The sequence below is a fragment of the Haliotis cracherodii genome, unplaced genomic scaffold (genome assembly GCF_022045235.1).
Source record: "Haliotis cracherodii isolate W230 unplaced genomic scaffold, xgHalCrac1.p SCAF_20, whole genome shotgun sequence".
Taxonomy (NCBI): Eukaryota; Metazoa; Mollusca; class Gastropoda; order Lepetellida; family Haliotidae; genus Haliotis; species Haliotis cracherodii.
The window spans coordinates 4,744,277-4,764,304 of NW_027266276.1; the positions used below are offsets into that span (position 1 = coordinate 4,744,277).

The window sequence follows — 20,028 nt, forward strand, 5'->3', positions numbered from 1 at the left end:
AAGATATCAAACAAGTTTATTTATGATGAAAATAGTTCAAAATGTCAGATCTGTGAAATGTGGGGATTCTGGGAAATATGGGGATCTTGGGAAATGTGGATGTGCACCTGGATGTGATAATCCTCAGGCGGCCATGATTCCTGACACTTATTTGGTAAAGATTGTCATTAGCATGGTGAAAGCACCTCAATAGGTGTGCATGTTGATTTCAGCCCTAATTAGATTCCATCTGGGCTGTTGTTTTGCCTTCTGAGACCAAGGTAGCCCACTACTGCTAATTTATTGAATATTTAATAAGGATTTCGCTGGAAGCCAGAACGATACAACATGGCTATTCTTGCTGGTGTTTCCCAGACATGAGAAGATTTCATTGGCTTGTCATTGGCACCATTGAATAAGAATTGGCATTGTAGACCAAGGTTCTCTGCCACATGTCAGCTGTTTGTCAGTGGTCAGTGCACGAGTTGACCGGAAGAACCAGGAGTCGGAAATGGGAATGATATGGAACACTTTGGGACTTTGAAGAATTCAATGTTTGATTTCGGATTCATGATCTTTAGATCATATGGATGATCATGACATGATTTGTCACAGCTTGTGTGTCAGCTTCTTAATTTGAAGAAACTACTTTTGGATATGTCATGTGATTTGATGTCAAGTTCTTGTATTTGTGAAGGAAACGATTATTGACCTTGACCTTGGGAGTGTCCTCGGAAGAAAGTGTTCACAGGTGTCGTGTGTTGTGTAACTGAGGACATCGTGGATTCACATGTTATGTTGTCTTCTTCAGAAATTTATGATGAAATCAATTTGATATTATCAAACATTTAATGCTGTTTATTTCAGTAGATGGTGTCATGGGTCTAAGAAATGTCCAGTTGAACAGAATTATTTTTTTAACTTGACTCAGAACCAATAGTTTGAAAGAAATTGGATTGCTTAAAGTAATTCCCGCTCAGTTTTGAATATTGAGAAGAGAAAAAGCTTCTTTGAAATTCTTTTATTAGAATGTTTTTCATGCAATGTCATTATGACCAAGATTACTTTGTGACCAGAACGTGACCTGATCGATGTCTAGCATGTTCCCTGTTTCATTCCTGCAGAATAATTGAGTTGTCTGGAGATTCAGGATGCATCATTGATAAATTCTTGAACTCTCATATGCTGAATTTGCTTGCCTCAGGTCTTAGTTAACGTTCTTTCCCCAAAAAGCTTGCAACGATTTTTCCTCCCGCAGTCCTTCCGAGAGACGTTGGTGGCAGTGTTATAAAATAAAAATGAAGAATCAATATCAGTTGTGTCTTCGATGAAGAATTCTGACAAAAAAAATAATTTTCAAGTTCGGCAAACTTGTGAGGATGAAAAACAATGATCATTATCATTAATCTATTTTTGGCAAAGACCCAGGAGGAATTGGTGAAAAATATTGATTGACAAATTTTTGTGAGTACGCACACATCCTACGTTTTCTACCTCATTCAATTGAAGAGTTCCGGTCTAGCCGAATCAATATTTCGGACATACAACATAGACACGTTATTACGTGGAATGGTCAACTAGGCTGTGAGTGACCGTTTGACAGAGGTTATGACTGGGCAGTGTTTCGGCTGGATGCTGCGGTCAAGCAAGACACATGGAGCTACTGGAACGTGCATGATTCTTGGAGACCATGTCAGGAGTTTGTGTGATGATATCCTTCATGGAGAGAGGCTGTAACAAGACCAGTAACAATCATTTTGGTATCTGTGAAATTTGAATTGTTCTGTCATAAATAGGGAGATTTTTAGAAATATGAAATCTTTTCTTCACATAGTGGCGTTAATTCAACAGCATCAACTCCAACAAATTTAGTTTAATTTATCGTTATGTTTTTTTCACATTGTCATTTGATTTTTTTCCAATTACGTCAAATATTTACTGAACTAATTATTTTGGGGGGGATAGTTTAATAAGGAATCATTATTGATTTGAATTTTGGACAGTAAAACATTTCCCCATTTTTATTAGTATCTCCACCAGGAAGCATTCAGTCGCTGTTTTTCGAGGACAGAAGTTTGTGCACTGCAGGCTCATGAAATTATGGGTATTTGTGGTTTATAAATAGCTCAGGCCTCACGTGGAGATCTTCAACGTCATACAAGGAAATAACAACTCATAATTTTGTCAAGAAATACGATCTTACCTCATCAGCTGGTCTATCATTCACAGGAAATTAATAAGATTTAAAAAAAAGCATGGATGTTTCTGCGTAGATGTAAAGAAACTTGTGAATGTTAATAGATCATGGTGGAATAATCAGGTGTATCTTTCTGATATTATTAATTATCAGGGTAGGACAGGAAGTAGTAATGCCAACATCTACTGGAGTGCTGATGAGATTGGTTGTTGAGCAGCAAGGTTGTAGCCTGTACAAGATATGATGTCGAGCGGCAAGGTTGTAGCCGGTGTGAGATTGGTTGTTGAGCAGCAAGGTTGTAGCCTGTACAAGATATGATGTCGAGCAGCAAGGTTGTAGCCGGTGTGAGATTGGTTGTTGAGCAGCAAGGTTGTAGCCTGTAGGAGATTGGTTGTTCAGCAGCAAGGTTGTAGCCTGTACGAGATTGGTTGTTGAGCAGCAAGGTTGTAGCCTGTAGGAGATTGGTTGTTCAGCAGCAAGGTTGTAGCCTGTACAAGATTGGTTGTTGAGGGGCAAGGTTGTAGCCGGTATGAGATCGGTTGTTGAGGGGCAAGGTTGTAGCCGGTATGAGGCTGATCATTGAGGGGCAAGGTTGTAGCCAGTATGAGATTGGTTGTTGAGGGGCAAGGTTGTAGCCGGTATTAGATTGGTTGTTGAGCAGCAAGGTTGTAGCCGGTATTAGGTTTGGATGTTGAGCAGCAAGGTTGTAGCCGGTATGAGGCTGGTCATTGAGGGGCAAGGTTGTAGCCAGTATGAGATTGGTTGTTGAGGGGCAAGGTTGTAGCCGGTATTAGGTTGGTTGTTGAGCAGCAAGGTTGTAGCCGGTATGAGGCTGATCATTGAGGGGCAAGGTTGTAGTCCGTACTGAGTGTGGACTGCCACCCTCTCATGTCAGTGAGGGACGTCAGGTCCGTGTTTAGTCAGTATGTAAATTTACATTGATTTTACAAGGAAATGACTCCCAAACACATGTTGGTTGGAAGATATGTTTTTGTTTCACATGACTGAGTTGTGTTTGAAATATTCATAGCACTGGCTGTAGCGTTGATTTGGAAACACCTGTTGTTACAACTGGGTACATATCTAGATTTATACGACTTTCAGAAAGTAGATAGTCGTTTCTTATGATCTCACTTTGTCCTTGTAGCTGATGACTAATTTCCTTATTCAGCACTGGTCAGTTTCAGTACCTGAGCTGACGGAAGATTCAATGAAATTAATGAGAGGGATACAGTTCAGAGGCCGCGATTTATTGATTAGCATTGAGATCAATAATTGATTGTTCACTGTGCTGGTCTGACCGAGCCCCTGATGCAACTTTGGGGGGGATGCACAGGAGCAACACTTGGTGCGTGTACTTCGTCATGACAAGTTGGTCTTAACACAACACTGGAGTTGATCTGTTTCGGTCAATCATGTGAAATAGATTTCGGATATTGACAATGGATGGATTATTGTCAATTTCACTGAGTCAAAATGAAGGATTGTTCGTGCGATGGATGCCAGAGGGGCTGGTCTTGGAGACTTCAGAACAAAAGGTATATTTACTTCGTGGCAATAGTGCCTCCATGTAGGGTAGTTGTAGTGGTTTAGCAACATAATAACAGCAGTATGAATTTCCCTTGGGATAATAAAGTCGTAACTTATCTCATAGGTCGTAGTTTTTGCTAACAATATTATGACAATTAAGTTTAAAAAATGATTGAAACAGACAAACCTATAAACATTTGTGTGAAGATCAGGGATAAATAATGTGAGATATTTCCAACTTGCAGGGTTAGAAATTGGCACTAGTCCTACAGTCCTTGCCAAACTGCTCAATAGTAAAGGTTAAAAGGACTAGTAGATATTTGCCATTTTTAAGGATTTTGCTATATATTATCATTATAAGGACTAGTGGACTAAAAATGTTAGTTTCTACTGCTGACTTGTACATTCATTTTAGACGCCTAGTTTTGTAATATTAATTTTTCTAATTTTGAGAGAAACTACTGATGATAAGCGGCGGGATGAAATAATTACTGACATTATATCTCCGGTGGACATTGTAGCAGAACGATACATGACATGACATACATGTCAGAACTTGACCTGTATTGTGGCTGTGGTCAACTGTGGTCAGTGGTGGTCAGTTTCAGTGTATTCAGGTGTTAGTCAGTGTTTACAAGTTTGTCGCCATGTTTGGTCAATTTCCACAAAACACGTGCACTATGAACTGAAACACTACGGGTGTAGGCCCATCACGTGACCAGACTTTTCTCTTGTTTGTAAACAGACACTCTTATTTTGAAATAAGAACAGATGGCTTTATGCAAACCTTTTGGTGTGCTTTACATATTGTTGTGCATAATTATATAGACATACCATACAACTGTGACAGTGAGGTGCATGACGATATAGCAATACACAAAGTGACCCTAGGCGTTAGATGACAGCACTTGGAGGATAAATACGCAAATGGATATATTTTTACACATTTTGGGATATTTTCACAATGAAAGTTAAACATTTCAGGGAATATGTTTTATTAATTGGTGCGCTGGTCAAAATGAAACTGATGAGAAACATATGAGTGGACTGTGTAAGATGTGACAATGTGACAGAGGGACTAACTGCCGTAGGGGCGGTCAGGTAGCCTCGTGATTAAAGCGTTCGCTCGTCACGCCAAAGACCCGGGTAGGATTCCCGACATGGGTACAATGTGTGAAGCCCAATTCTGGTGTCCCCCGCCGTGATATTGCTGGAATATTGCTAAAAGCGGCGTAAAACCATACTCACTCACTCACTCACTCACTAACTGCTGTAAGGTACCTTAACCCTGAAAGACCAGCGTGGTATGATACTGGCACTCGTGTCTCGGACTGAGTTGGAATAGTGGGAGTCAGTATGGTTTTACCTTCTTTTAGCAATATCCCAACAATATCACAATGGGGGCACCAGAAATAGGCTTGACACATTTAACCCATATGGGAAATCGAACCCAGGCCTTCGGTAAGATGAGCAAACGCTTTAACCACTCGGCTACTCCACAATCGCTTTGGATAAATGAACTTGATCAGTTTATTTGGACTTTTTATCATCAAGTATGAACAATATAAATTCAAATATCAAAGAATATTAATTTAGGTTCGTGATAACTTCATGAGTTAAATATTTGATATTTGTAAGAAATTGAGATGTATGTTGAAACTTATTGTTGCATATGTCAATATTAGGAGGAAATTGTATCACAGTGTCCAATTTAATTAGGTAATAGACATACCTTGCAATAACATATGTGCCTTACCTGGGAGAAAACGGACTACAGCTGAATTATTTAGTTGGCTGCAAATTAGATCCTTCCTAATCTAAATCACCAGTAGCGACTAGTGACAATACCTCATTATAACGCCAATATCAGTATCCTGTCTGCCATGCAGAAAATGTTATCTCAATGTGCAGAAAGGAACAGAGAGCTATCACCCCTCAAGTTAAAAGCTTGTCTGATCCTGATTGTGAGTGTTAAGTGGTGTAAGAGCTGTGACGAATAGGGCCGCGGTATAATGGGGTTTGTTTGGAAACATCACTGAGGTCGGCCATTCAAGCATGTATTTCAAGTTGAGCGGGAGACTGACTCCAATGTGATATTTAAACATGTCACCTGCAGGTAATCTACAGTGAATGTTCAGATATACACGACAGTGGTATTCTCTGTCGTCAAATCTGGATGTTTCCTTTGAAATATATGCCTAATTTTGCCCTACAATGAAATAGACGCGAGCTGGTTGGAGTGTGTGTGTTTCGTCCAGGTGGACATGATATTGATTGCATACCTGAGACCAGGCCACTATATGGCACCGTGAGATCACCCTGGTGTACATTGCGTGTATATCGGGAAGCTACAATGGTGGGACACATCGTTTGATTGGCAGTTTGCATGTAAATAACATCTGTCTGGTGCATGTCAGTGTCAGGAATGGGGGACGTGTCGACTCTCAACACACTGTCAACACAAAGGTAGTGCTACCCACGTCTACCACATAGAACCACCCCTCTCTCACTATACTCATGGTGTGAAATATAGGGTTGACTTTATTAAAATTGTGTGATGTTTCTTGAATATCAGCTGTCATGGTGATATTTTGGTATTAGATACTTGTTTGTGCATAGGAAATAATTCATATGAATGCAATTAATATTAGTCTTTTAATAGATTTTCACTGTATATACAGAGGGAATATTTTTACATTGAATGGGTTAATTTAAATAATGTATTTAGTAGCAGTTAAATAATGCTGAAATTATACGTGAACGATGTCGGTTGAAACATGATAATTACAACAGCAATATATAGGCATGTAATATTAACAATAAAACTACAGTAAACTACAGTTATAACAAACTCAAAGGGACCACTTAGTTTAGTTCATTATAGGCATGTATACATATTGTATACATCATATATACAGCAAAAGGCTGGGGCTGAAAGACCACTTCGTTATGTCTGTTGGTTCGTTATAAGCATGGTCGTTATGAACATACTGTAATAGTAATATTAACCATGAAACTAATAGTAATATTAACAATAAATGTAAGAATGGTATTGACAATAAGCAATGACAGTGTCCTAAGATTGCTTCAACGCCGACTTCAAATCTGTACATTGATACGAGGCATGAGAAGTGGTGACAACTTCCTGTCTCACAGGAAACCACGCCCTAACTACACAACAGCTTCATGAAGAAGGATTTTTAAAAAATCAATTAGCTCTCAATGACTTAAATAGGGCTTATGTTTTTGTTTATTGATTTCAAAACATTCTGGCCTAAAAGTCACTGTTGGTGGTTGAAAAAATAGATATTGATAATTCAACTTACAGATTGTTACTGCTACTAATTAATGAAAACAAGTTCTGACATAGCAAGTAACCAAGGTTATTATTTTTTTCTGTGTTTGTTAGAATGAAGATTGTTATACATATTGTTCAGTATTTTTTATATCGGTGTGTTTTTTTCATTTCATCTGATTATGGGTTCGAATCCCTGTTCGCTCTGATTATGTTTCTATGTTTGTCACCACCATACCTGTGCCCATTGGTTTCACCAAAGTAATAAATGTCCGAGAGCCAAGCTGGCACGGAAAGATATAACTGGAATACTGTTCAAAGTGGTGTTGAACCCAACTCAACCCCGCACTAGTCATAAAGCAGATTCCTAAAAAAAAATTATTTTGTCAAATATTATTTTGCTTTTTCTTCTAATTTTAGGAATTTTTTGTCAGTCATTCTCATAAGCCAACTGAAAAAAAAGATAAGGCCTTACAATGGGATGTGTAATGAAAACATTATCATAGAAACTCACTGTTTCAAATCACTTGTAAATTGACAGATGAACCTGGAAACAAAATTTCACATAAATTGAATAATGTTTTACATGTTTATATCAGCATTTAATAGTTTCCTGCCCGGAAAGTCCATCTCTGACGGTCAACTTCCAAGTCATATGTGTCCAGTGATGTTGTTGATTGATGTTTGAGATATCGTGAGTGGCATTAAGATGATGGTCAAGCAGAAAACTTGCCATCATTTTTCTACAAAGATGCAGGACCAGATGATGTACTGAGACCCGTGAAGATCCGGGGTAGAATAGGTCTTCAGCAACCCATGCTTCCCGTAAAAGGCGACTAGGCTTGTTGTAAGAGGCGATTAACGGGAATGGGTGGTCAGACCCGCTGACTTGGTTGATGTATGTCATCGTATCCCAAATGAGTAGATCGATGCTCATGATGTCAATCACTGGACTGTCTGGTCCACAATCGATTATTTACAGACTGTCATCATATGGCTGGAATATTGCTGAGTGCGGCATTAAACAACAAACAAACAAACATACAGTTTGTACTGAGGTTTGTTGGCCAACAGATAGCAATGTCTTCTCAAACAGTCAGAGATGATAAGATATGTGTTGCCGTAGTGTTAAGGTCAGCTGATGTCAGATATAGTTTAAATTGTGAAAAACATTGCGGCCTGCAACTGGAGGCAAGTGAGCTAGGCTATAGATAGACAGTCTCGAGCATTCACTGATAACTGTTTCAATTTCCATGTTGTATAATTATGTTAATCATGGTGTTGTTGCCATGTCCTTGTTTAATTCTTCTTCTCAAACATTTTACTTTATCTTGAGGTGAAATAAGTTTGAAATTTGGAATATATCTTTACAATATTATCAAAGCTTCAGCCGGAGTTAACATTGATGGAACTCTGATCCTTTAGACCATACGTGTTTAACTAACAGTTTAAGATTATTAACCTGAGGTAACACCTTGAAAACATTTTCAAATATTGAAAATATTTTTACATTTTTCCTGCAATACCGAAATGACATTCTAAGTACCATTGAAGGAACTTTTAGAAATCCATGTGTTTAAAGCTGGGAGGGTCGGGTTGGTACTGAGTAGGATCAAGGTACCCCAGGACTACCCGAACCCGTGGTTAGTCATGTGATATATTGTTGAAATGACAAAAATTATCTAGACCTCCATGGTTAGGTCATAGAGGGTTGGGTACCCGGATAGGGTTAGGTTATAGAGGGTTGGGTACCCGGGTAGGGTTAGGTTATAGAGGGTTGGGTACCCGGATAAGGTTAGGTTATAGAGGGTTGGGTACCTGGGTAGGGTTAAGTTATAGAGGGTTGGGTACCCGTGTAGGGTTAGGTCATAGAGGGTTGGGTACCCGGGTAGGGTTAGGTTATAGAGGGTTGGGTACCCGGGTAGGGTTAGGTTATAGAGGGTTGGGTACCTGGGTAGGGTTAGGTTATAGAGGGTTGGGTACCCGTGTAGGGTTAGGTCATAGAGGGTTGGGTACCTGGGTAGGGTTAGGTTATAGAGGGTTGGGTACCTCTATAACCTAGGGTTAGGTTATAGAGGGTTGGGTACCCGGATAGGGTTAGGTTATAGAGGGTTGGGTACCCAGGTAGGGTTAGGTTATAGAGGGTTGGGTACCCGGATAGGGTTAGGTTGGAAACCTGGGTAGGGTCAGGTTATAGAGGGTTGGGTACCTGGGTAGTACATCTGGACCCATCCCAGCCCTGGTCTCTGGGATGTTGGTACAGAAGGAGCAAACAGAAAATGTATCAGGTTTATGTTGGGTCTGTGATGTAGCAGATGGTGACAAGGGAATGATGAGGTACTGAGGTCCGAATTAATTAATGATGTCCCACCTGGAGCAGCCTTGACGTGGGATGAGTTTCCTGAGGTGAAGGAGACAGACATGACATGTATTGATTGACAGCATGTAGACATAATACAGATACATGTAATGTAAGCAGATTGATTCAGTGGCTGGTGGAGCATTATAAAGGCAACATCTACACTGTCTATACTGTGTTTGTGTGTTCGTGGAGTGTTTGTGGACATAATGGTGACGGACAAAGGTACTGAACGCTGTTGCTAATTCTCTGTGGTCCAGTAGGTAGAGTGTCTGCCCAGAGACCGTCTCCGTGGTCTAGTTGGCAGAGTGTCTGCTCGGAGACCGTCTCCGTGGTCACGACTTGACGTTAGGCCCCATTTTACGTCACTGTGCATCATACCCTGATGATGTAACTAGATACTTTTCTCGACTCCCTCCCTCATCAGGACACAAAGTGGATCTTCTTCAGCTCAGCTGCAGTTGGTTATACTTTGTACATTTCATTGGTGTATCTGGACCATTACTTCTTCAATGATATAGTTACTTTTGTTCACAATGAACTGTATGCAGGAAGCATGCAGCTTGAGCAGAATGCTTAGAATCCAGTGGTATCTATGATGAGTGAAACTTTATCAATGTGAATAATGCTGATCCCTTGGACTGTACCTTGTACTGATTCTTGGACTGACATCTGGTCGTCTGTTCCAGCTGGAGTCACTACGGGTCCAGCATGAATCTCAGATGGCGGCTTTACAAGGTGAACTGGATGCAGAGCGGGACCGTGGCTCCCAGCAGGACTTGCAGCTTCAGGAACAACACCAGCAGGTAACAAATGCCTGGACAGTGTCACTGTACGGAGTCCAGGGTAGACGAGGTCCCCAGTACCCCATGTTTATGTCACTGTGTGGATTCCAGGGTAGACGAGGTCCCCAGTACCCCATGTTTATGTCACTGTGTGGATTCCAGGGTAGACGAGGTCCCCAGTACCCCATGTTTATGTCACTGTGTGGATTCCAGGGTAGACGAGGTCCCCAGTACCCCATGTTTATGTCACTGTTTGGAGTCTAGGGTAGAGTAGGTCCCCCTGTTTATGTCACTGTGTGGAGTCGAGGGTAGAGTAGGTCCCCCTGTTTATGTCACTGTTTGGAGTCGAGGGTAGAGTAGGTCCCCCTGTTTATGTCACTGTTTGGAGTCTAGGGTAGAGTAGGTCCCCTTGTTTATGTCATTGTGTGGAGTCTAGGGTAGAGTAGGTCCCCCTGTTTATGTCACTGTGTGGAGTCGAGGGTAGAGTAGGTCCCCCTGTTTATGTCACTGTGTGGAGTCTAGGGTAGAGTAGGTCCCCTTGTTTATGTCACTGTGTGGAGTCTAGGGTAGAGTAGGTCCCCTTGTTTATGTCACTGTGTGGAGTCTAGGGTAGAGTAGGTCCCCCTGTTTATGTCACTGTGTGGAGTCTAGGGAAGAGTAGGTCCCCATGTTTATGTCACTGTGTGGAGTCTAGGGTAGAGTAGGTCCCCTTGTTTATGTCACTGTGTGGAGAAGGTTCCCTTGTTTATGTCACTGTGTGGAGTCGAGGGTAGAGTAGGTCTCCATGTTTATGTCACTGTGTGGAGTCGAGGGTAGAATAGGTTCCCTTGTTTATGTCACTGTGTGGAGTCTAGGCTAGAGTAGGTCCCCATGTTTATGTCACTGTGTGGAGTAGGTTCCCTTGTTTATGTCACTGTGTGGAGTCGAGGGTAGAGTAGGTCCCCCTGTTTATGTCACTGTGTGGAGTTGAGGGTAGAGTAGGTCCCCTTGTTTATGTCACTGTGTGGAGTCAAGGGTAGAGTAGGTCCCCCTCTTTATGTCACTGTGTGGAGTCGAGGGTAGAGTAGGTCCCCTTGTTTATGTCACTGTGTGGAGTCGAGGGTAGAGCAGGTCCCCCTGTTAATGTCACTGTGTGGAGTCTAGGGTAGAGTAGGTCCCCTTGTTTATGTCACTGTGTGGAGTCTAGGGTAGAGTAGGTCCCCACTACCCCATGTTTATCAAATTTATCCAATAGAATTATATCTAACTTTAAATCTGTTTTGAAACATATGCTTTTACAGTACAGCCGAATTAGGCTGATTTTGTTACATGATTTTGATTCGTCTGTGCATATATTCTTTTGTTATGACTCTTTCAGTTCCGCAAGCATGGAAACTGGACTTCTACAGTCAGTTACCTCGCTTTCCTCAGGAACATATCCAAAGAAAAATTATATGTGTTCGTTGCACCTGAAGCAAAATAACTTTTTTTAAATATGATGATCTTGCACTTGTTGGCACAGAGTGTTGCCCGGCTGCGAGGAGAGTTGGCGGAGGAGAAGGCGGCCTTGTTGGATACCGTGCTGACCCAGATCTCCGAACTCACACACCGCCAGATCCAACAGGCCAAACACGAGAACCAGGTCAGTGACGCATGGAAATAGACAGCAGCTAAGTGAATAGACATAGTTCTGTAACATACACACATCTTTCTACCTCTAACACGGCATTCTATGTCTGCTCAAGGTATATCAGACTGGAAGACTTTCATGTCTCTTGGGGGTTGATGTGCATTTCAGTCTTTGGAATCAGTAACTTGTTACTTCAGTTCAGGAGACCGAAAAACTTTTCACGTTTCACGCTCATATGGTGGCACTACCTCAATCTTCTCCACGAGAACTGAGTCAAACTGCACATCCACTGCTCCCTCATGGACCACCTCCTTGATCTGGTGGTTGAGCGTCCGCCCGGAGAGCGGAAGGTCCGGGGTTCGATCCCCGGCTGCATCATACCAAAAGACGTTAAAAGATGGTACTTGTTGTTACCCTGTCTGGCGCTCGGCATTAAGGGGCTGAAACAAGGACTGGTCAGCATGGAGTCAGTATACTGTGTCTGAGTGGGGTATTCATGTTAAACTGCGGCATGGTATCTCAGTGCGCTAGCACTATAAATCGGTGTCAGTCCGGACTAGTACAAGCAACCACACACACACGCACACGTACATGCACGTCGCTTTATAAGTGCAATTATCTTGGACACAACGTTAAACCCCATTTCACCTCACTTCTCCCTCATGAGTCGCCTCCCTTATTATGCCAGAATCCTGTGATCTTGGTTTTGTGTCCCAAATTCGACCTGATTATGATCCTGTGTTTGTGTGTTCCACCAAAGTTCTAAATGTGAAACTGCTCAGTTTGGTCTGACATGCTGGAATATGACTGAAATACTGTTTCACAACACAGTGATGTTAGAAATGTCCCACGCACCCACCTCCCTGACACACTTGCTCCCCCTCTTCTCCAGGATGAAGTAGAGCTGCAGGTGAAATCGATGAAGGTGGCGATGGAGCAGATCCACACAAGTCAGCTGAGCCTGGTGCGGTCGGAGCTGGAGGCGGAGCACGCCGCCCACATCACCTGTCTACGTAAAACACTTACCAAAGAGCAACTTGCCTCTGTGGAGACAACACTTCACAGCCATTCACAGTCTGGTAGGTGGAGATGATGATTGTGAAGTAGAACACGTTCTACAGAGCTTATGTATCAGTACTTCATGATTTTGTATGTATTATGTTCCTATATCATCTGTGAATACATGCAGCCTATTTTCAACCAACAAATCAAGTAAGGGCCTGGTTCTAGTGCAAGGAGGAGCGGTGGGGTAGCCTGGTGGTTAAAGCGTTCGTTCGTCACGCCAACGACCCAGGTTGCTCACTCACTCACTCACTCACTCACTCACTCAAGGAAGCTGGGTACTGCTGAAAATCAAAGCTTGCTGGACAGGGGGCACGGTTGGCACAAGTCGTCTAAGGCGCCGTGATTTGCTGTGCAGAGTCGTGTCCCTTGGGCACGCCAGAAACCTATGATTGTGGGTTTGAATCCCGGTTCGGCCTGATTATGTTTCTAAGTTTGTCAGCACCATACCTGTGCTCGTGGGTTTCACCTAAGTGGTAAACGTCTGAGACCTGCATCACTCTGGGCTTTCCTCCCACATTAAGCTGACACGCCGCGATATAACTGTAATAATGTTAAAAGCGGCATTAAACCCAACTCACTCACTCACTCACTCACTCACTCACTCTTGCTGGACAACAAGCTTTAATGTCAAAAATGGTTGCTAGAGTTCATACTCAGCTAATGCATGGATTGTCAGTTGATATCCATCACAACACAACCATATGTGTTCACAGGTGATGGAAGATTTAGAAAGAATGTGATGATCTCGAAACAAAATCAAACAATCCAAATCTGATCTTTGTTTAAGGTTGAATTTGAATAAAGTCTGTAATATATAGTTCATACAATGACCTCAGTGTTTTTATTCGACAGACCCGGGTGCTACGTCAGGTTTGGGTTCAGTGGATGAGCGACTCACCCAGAGATACGAACACCTGGTGCAGGTGAGTGGGCGGCATGCATGGGGGTCACCCCGACCCCAACCATACAATCATTTGGACATTCTAGAATTACCTGTGAAGATCTGGCTTTGAATAAGTTTTCAGCAACCCATGATTGCCGTAACAGACTACTGTGCTTGGTTGATGCATGTCATCGTATCCCAATTGTGTGGATTGATGTTCATGATATCAATCACTGGATTGTCTGGTCCTAACTCAATTATTTACAGACGCTGTCATATAGCTGGAATATTGCTGAATGCGGCATTAAACAAACAAACAAACAACATTCTCCAATTCAGGCAGCCCTGCATTTACTTGTTAAATAGCAAACTTTGTAAACTGTTGTCCGTTTGTGTGATTAAGGTGTACACACATGAACTGCTCAATGGTCTCTGTGTCCATTTGTTATGTTGGAGAACAAACTTCTCTTTTGTGACAAGAGGTCTGTGCTTTCTACCAGTTTATGTTATACTCACATTATTGGTTAATGAGGCGTATTCTAGTATTCTGCAGTCAGATAGACTATTATGTTTCATCAGGTGTAAAGTGCAGTGCAGTGATACATGAGTGAATCCTGACACCCTGGCTGATTTAGTGCAGTAGTTAGGTGTCGGGTGTCGAGTAACTGTAGAGAAGTAATTGTGTGCTACCCCTTGGAGGATTTGACAAGGGTGTCATGTTGGATTTTCACTGTAAATGCATACAAAGTCAGATTATAACTTTGTTGAACTGTTGATATATCGTCTGCTAAACTAGTCCCACTGCACATCTTGAAAGAGGGGCTTCTGGGAAAATCTTGTGTTGTGAGAAAGTGTGTGAGCATGTTTTTGTGTGGGTGATGAGAATCTAAAGAAGAATTAAGAAGCATAGTGTCTATGGCGGTTGGTTTGGTTATTTAGACTGGCAATAACACTATCTTCAGCATGCTACAAATTTGTAAAGGATGATAAAATCTTTGATACAAAATGTTTAGTCCGAAATTGAAGAAAATTTGCTTTTCATAACCTCATGTGATCATTATGATTATGTCGTACATGAAGTAGAGCAGATGGAAGGAAAAAAATCAATGTGCTTGAAAAGTGAAAATATTGACCCATCCTTGATAATCCAGTGTATCATATCTTCACTCTGTCTTCATCTCTAACTCTTGCACATGAGCTTGAGTTCACCAACTAATCAAATGCCTCTTCTGAACGTCAGTTCGGATAGATTTACATACAAAATGGCGGCCTCACATGAGAGCCCTTGATGTATTGAAAAGAATCACAAGATGGTGGATATGATACTAAGATGGGGGAGGGAGGTCCTTATGCTGCAAGACTTTCTACAATCTTTATGACAGCACGTAAAAGATGTGACGAGTACGTGTGACGTCACTGCTTGCTTTGATCTTGGAAGAACAGTGTCATTTGATTGGACGTCTATTTTTAGCATTGTGTGATTCAAACCGGCCTCAAAACGAAGCTATTTTAAGAATATGACCCGGATATTGATCATAATAGAATGGAGATACAAGAATAATTGAAGATAATATTGACCATCTTATGGTGTCTTCCAGAGAATCAATGAGCAGTTGGAACTGCAGGTGCTCCGTGACCTTGAAGAAGCTCCCCCTGGTGGTGACCCCCGTGATCTCAGTGACCCCAGCACTTCAGAAGGTAGCGTCAGTGTTCAAATACAAGATGTCTGCCTAAATTGTCATCAACACGCTGCAGAATTCTGCTGTGAAATAACTTCTGCAATAATTAGATGGATTTCATACGTTTTATTTGTTTGTTGTTTAATACTGTACTCGGTAATATTCCAGCTGTGTGACACCAGTCTGTAAATAAGTCTGGAACAGACAATGTGAGTGACATCATGTGCATCGATCTCTTCAATTGGGATATGATGACATACGTCAGCTACGTGGGTTGCTTAAAACCAATTCAGCCTGCATGCTAGTTTGACATTGTCCTTAAATATGGAACTCGTCACGCTGAAGACCCGGGTTCGATTCCCGACATGGGTACAATATGTGAAGCCCATTTCTGGTGTCCCCCGCCGTGATATTGCTGGAATATTGCTAAAAGCGGCGTAAAACCATACTCACTCACTCACTTAAATATGGAAACTGAAAGAGATACATTCATTGTTAAAGCTTTAAAAAGTAAAAGAATTGGTTCTCAGGCAATGGCTTTTGAAATATAGTGTGGGAAGGAGGGCGGCCCTATTTCTTTCTTTTTTTACGGTTGTTCGAACAAGTGTGTAACAAAATAAACGCTTGTGTACAATCAACTGGGAAATGGCCTCCCTTCACAGATGTCTTCCTTGATGAGTAAAATGCTGGAATACAGTATTTGACTTCTGTTGGACTACCAGTGTGTGCATAATACACATATACAATGTTCTTCGATTATATTTCACAATGTAAAGATGTTATCGTGAGCACGCGGGGGCACGGGTGGCCCAGTCGTCTAAGGCGCCGTGATTCGCTGTGCAGAGTTGCGTCCTTTGGGCACGCCAGAAATCTATGATTGTGGGTTCGAATCCCGGTTCGCCCCGATTCTAGGTTTGTCTGCACCATACCCGTGCTCGTGGGTTTCACCGAAGTGGTAAACGTCGGAGACATGCATCACTTCGGGCTTTCCTCCCACATTAAGCTGACACGCCGCGATATAACTGGAATACTGTTAAAAGCGGCGTTAAACCAAACTCACTCACTCACTATCGTGAGCACGCAACACTGGAACAAATTCTGTACTGAAGTTAGTCCTGTTATTTCACTATCTGGCTATTAAAGTGTTCATTATGTATCCATTATATTACTTTGATTTCATTCAATTTTGATTAAATTTAAACTTTAATTTTGCGAAATTGTGTATGAACTGATTAGCAAACTTACCATGAACTGGCCTTTAAAGAACATTAGTCGTTAGAAGTACAATGTCTTTGGGTTCCTATCACTGTAGTGAAATTTCTTTTCAGTTATGATATTGGCCATGATATTAAGTATTTGCCAAACTAAATCACCCACAGATATCCGGCTTATTCTATGAGACAAATACATATGTGATCTTCATCTCTGCGTATAAAACATTGTCTGGCATGCTGTACACAAATACCATTGAATTTGTAAATCATCATGTCTGGTGATGTTTTATCATAAATTGCATGGTTTCATTGACCAAATTTGCAAACTGCAAAATAAGCACACAGACTCCTATGTTTCTACCCTGACCATACACAAGAGAGCATGTAAAGGGAAGTAACTGCACCCTACATTGGAATGCATTTTATTTTTATTGCAGCATTTCACTGCCGGGGTTGTGTGTTCAAGACGCGAAATTTTTAAGGATTTTTTTGTTTTGAAAATGGAAATAAAAATGAAACCTGCGTAGGACTTTCTGCTAATGTGGCGGTGCCTGAGAACCAAGATTATTTTTTTTTTTAGCCTAAAATTGTATTGCATGATGCTAAAACCTGCTTTCTCTTTGTCTCTTACCAGGAAATGAACATGAATTATCTCCCTTCTACCCACTATGCTTTGTTTCAGCAATCCGGAATCTTCTTGAGAGTCAGCGAGAAGAGATCTCCCAGCTGAGGAGTCAGATGTTGTCGGAGTACGAGATGATGTTACAGGCCCGGACACAAGGTGTCACATCGCAGTCGGAGCAGGTGACGGTGTTGCAGCGGGAGATGGAGGCGCTGCAATCACAGTATGAGGACCAAGTTCGAACATTCCCGGAGAAGCTAGCCCTCACTTCTGGTGTGTAATATTTAGGGCATAGGGCATGTGTATATATATATATTGACAAAAAATAGGTATTGCAATCTATTGTGATAACGAGGACTGTTTGGCAAAACATATTGTGATATATTGGGAGGTAAAAGTATTGCGATATATTGGGAGCTTAACGTATCATCATATGTTAGGAACTAAAGTGTTTGACACATGCAGATCCAATTTATTTTGTACACAATGAAGTAAATTTTACAATATTGAAGATGGTCAGTCTTCGCCATTTTGTAGTCACGGATACTCACTCACTCACTCACTCACTCACCCACCCACCCACCCACCCACCCACTCACTCACTCACTCACCCACCCACCCACCCACTCACTCACTCACTCACTCACTCACTCTTTCTGTCCTCAGAGTCCGACAAGGAAAAGATTCGAACTCAAGAACAACAAACCAAAGAACTGGAAAGCTTGCGGACGTACTATGAAAAACATGTGCAGGATATTGAGAAAACATATTCCGACGAAATTACTGATTTGAGGACTAAATATGAAACCCAGATCAGCAACATGCTAACGAGCACCGATAGAGATTCTGAAAATTTATCTGATTCAAGAGAGTTTGAGAAACTTGCTAAAGAAAGAGAGTATGTTCAGAGGACAACCATGTTGACTGTCATCACTGATAGCGATGAGTCGTCTGCCACGGAATCACCACGCGGGGCCCATAAGTCTGTGTCAAGACTCTCAGATCTGGAGAGGCTGGTGCAAGAGCGTGACGTCAAGATCAGTGACTTGGAAAAATTCCTCGAAGAAGAGAAAGGAAGATCAAGAGAATCGGCTGAGGAAGTGAAATCTTTGAAAGATCAGTTAAATGAACAAGAAAAGAGAATTAGTGATCTGAATTCTGAACTTTCTGAAAAGGTGAAGGCTGTTTTGGAGCTCCAGAATGTTGTGTCTGATAAAGAGAAAGATATCTTGGAGCTCCAGTGTGTTGTGTCTGATAGGGAGAAGGATGTTGAGGATATTAAGACTGTTGTTTCAGACAAGGAGAAAGTTATTGAGGGGCTGGAAGGTGTTGTTGCAGAAAAGGAGAAATTGCTTCAAAATATTGAGGATGAAAAGGAGAAATATTTGAGTGAGTTGCAAGAAAAGGACATCCGGAGTGATGACTCGAGCAGTGTTGATTACTCTCAGGAAAAGCACGAGCTCATCACCAAGCTGGAGGAGCTGGAGCACTCTCACAAGCAAGAGCTGGAGTCCCTTCGACATGACCTTGAGCACGACACTCAAGTGGAAATCGAAACCCTACAGTCAGAGTTCAAAGTCCAACTTGAAATTGAACTTAAACGACAGGCTGCTGAATTACAAACAATTCATGAAGAAAATGTGAAAAATTTGGAATTTAGTCAACAAGTCAGTGGGTTTGGGCGTGTAGTATCAAGGGAGGTAACTTCTGTAGTAACAAGGGAGGTAACTTCTGTTGACACAAATGTTCAGCTGGAGCAGATAGTCTCAGTGGACACAGGCGACAGTGATTTGAGTTCCTCAGAGGGAATATCAAGTGGTGCAACAGCTGTTGCTGTTGATGTTGTTGATGCTGATCCTGTTGATGTTGATGTAGTTGATGCTGTTCCTGTGGAGGATACGGTTGATGCTGATGCTGAGGTTCGGATACAGCTTGAATCAAAGATTAAATCTTTGGAAGCCGAGTTGGAGAAATTACAATCAGAGCGAGATGAACTTTGCCAGAAGCATCACCAGGACATAGAGAGTCTTCAGTCACAGTTGGACGAAGAGAGAGAAAGATATGACAAGCTTGTTTCCGGTGAGTGATGTTTTGCACTTATATATTTAGTAGGGATGGGTATCGGAGGTTTAAAGTGCATCACAATATTTTGTGATGCACAAGGTCGTATTACGATATGTATCACGATGTATTGTATGATTCTAAATTTTGAATTCAGAATCAATCTGATGCATTAAGGTATGAATGGAAGTTCATAAATGGAACGAAACAAGATACTAGTACAACATGATGTTTACTCGGTCATTAAATACGCAGCCATCCGGGGCAGCGAAGGCATTTGGCAAGTATACAACATTAAACACATGATAAAAATCGCTATTTGAAATCACCCGATAATTGAGCATGAAGTTATATTGTGATACGTATCGTGGAAAGAATGAACCTCAACTTACCGATATACCGATAATACCGCACTCTCTTAATATTTAGCCTGATTACGTCTGATCTTTTGTGGACCCCTGTACCGTGTGCCGATTGGTGAGGATTGGGTGGCCTCCATGTTTGACCAGACTGATGGTTACCTGGTCAAATCCCAGGCCTCAGTTTGTTTCTAGGTTTGTCTGCTTCATACCCCGTAACCTGGCTCATAGGTTTCATCAAAGTGGTAAACTTCGGGCTTTCCTCCCACATTTCCTCCCACATTAAGTCATTATATGACTGAAATACTTTTCAAAGTGGAATTAGAGGGCACAGGTGGCCCTGTTGTCTAAGGCGCCACGATTCGCTGTGCAGTTTTGCGTTCCTTGGGCA

At 41.7% G+C, this 20,028-nt stretch overlaps 1 protein-coding gene across 3 annotated transcripts in view; it reads left to right on the top strand.

The window, feature by feature from the left end:
* The window catches only part of LOC139470235 (extracellular matrix-binding protein ebh-like), a 165,602-nt gene that overhangs the window by 68,044 nt on the left and 77,530 nt on the right, over positions 1 to 20,028 (top strand). For all 3 annotated transcript variants that reach the window (XM_071252558.1, XM_071252559.1, XM_071252560.1), the window contains 7 exons: positions 10,050 to 10,166; positions 11,647 to 11,766; positions 12,647 to 12,833; positions 13,672 to 13,742; positions 15,301 to 15,400; positions 17,278 to 17,490; positions 17,884 to 19,296. In XM_071252558.1, coding sequence (XP_071108659.1) covers positions 10,050 to 10,166; positions 11,647 to 11,766; positions 12,647 to 12,833; positions 13,672 to 13,742; positions 15,301 to 15,400; positions 17,278 to 17,490; positions 17,884 to 19,296 — 2,221 coding nt within the window. The remainder of the gene's footprint in view (positions 1 to 10,049; positions 10,167 to 11,646; positions 11,767 to 12,646; positions 12,834 to 13,671; positions 13,743 to 15,300; positions 15,401 to 17,277; positions 17,491 to 17,883; positions 19,297 to 20,028) is intronic.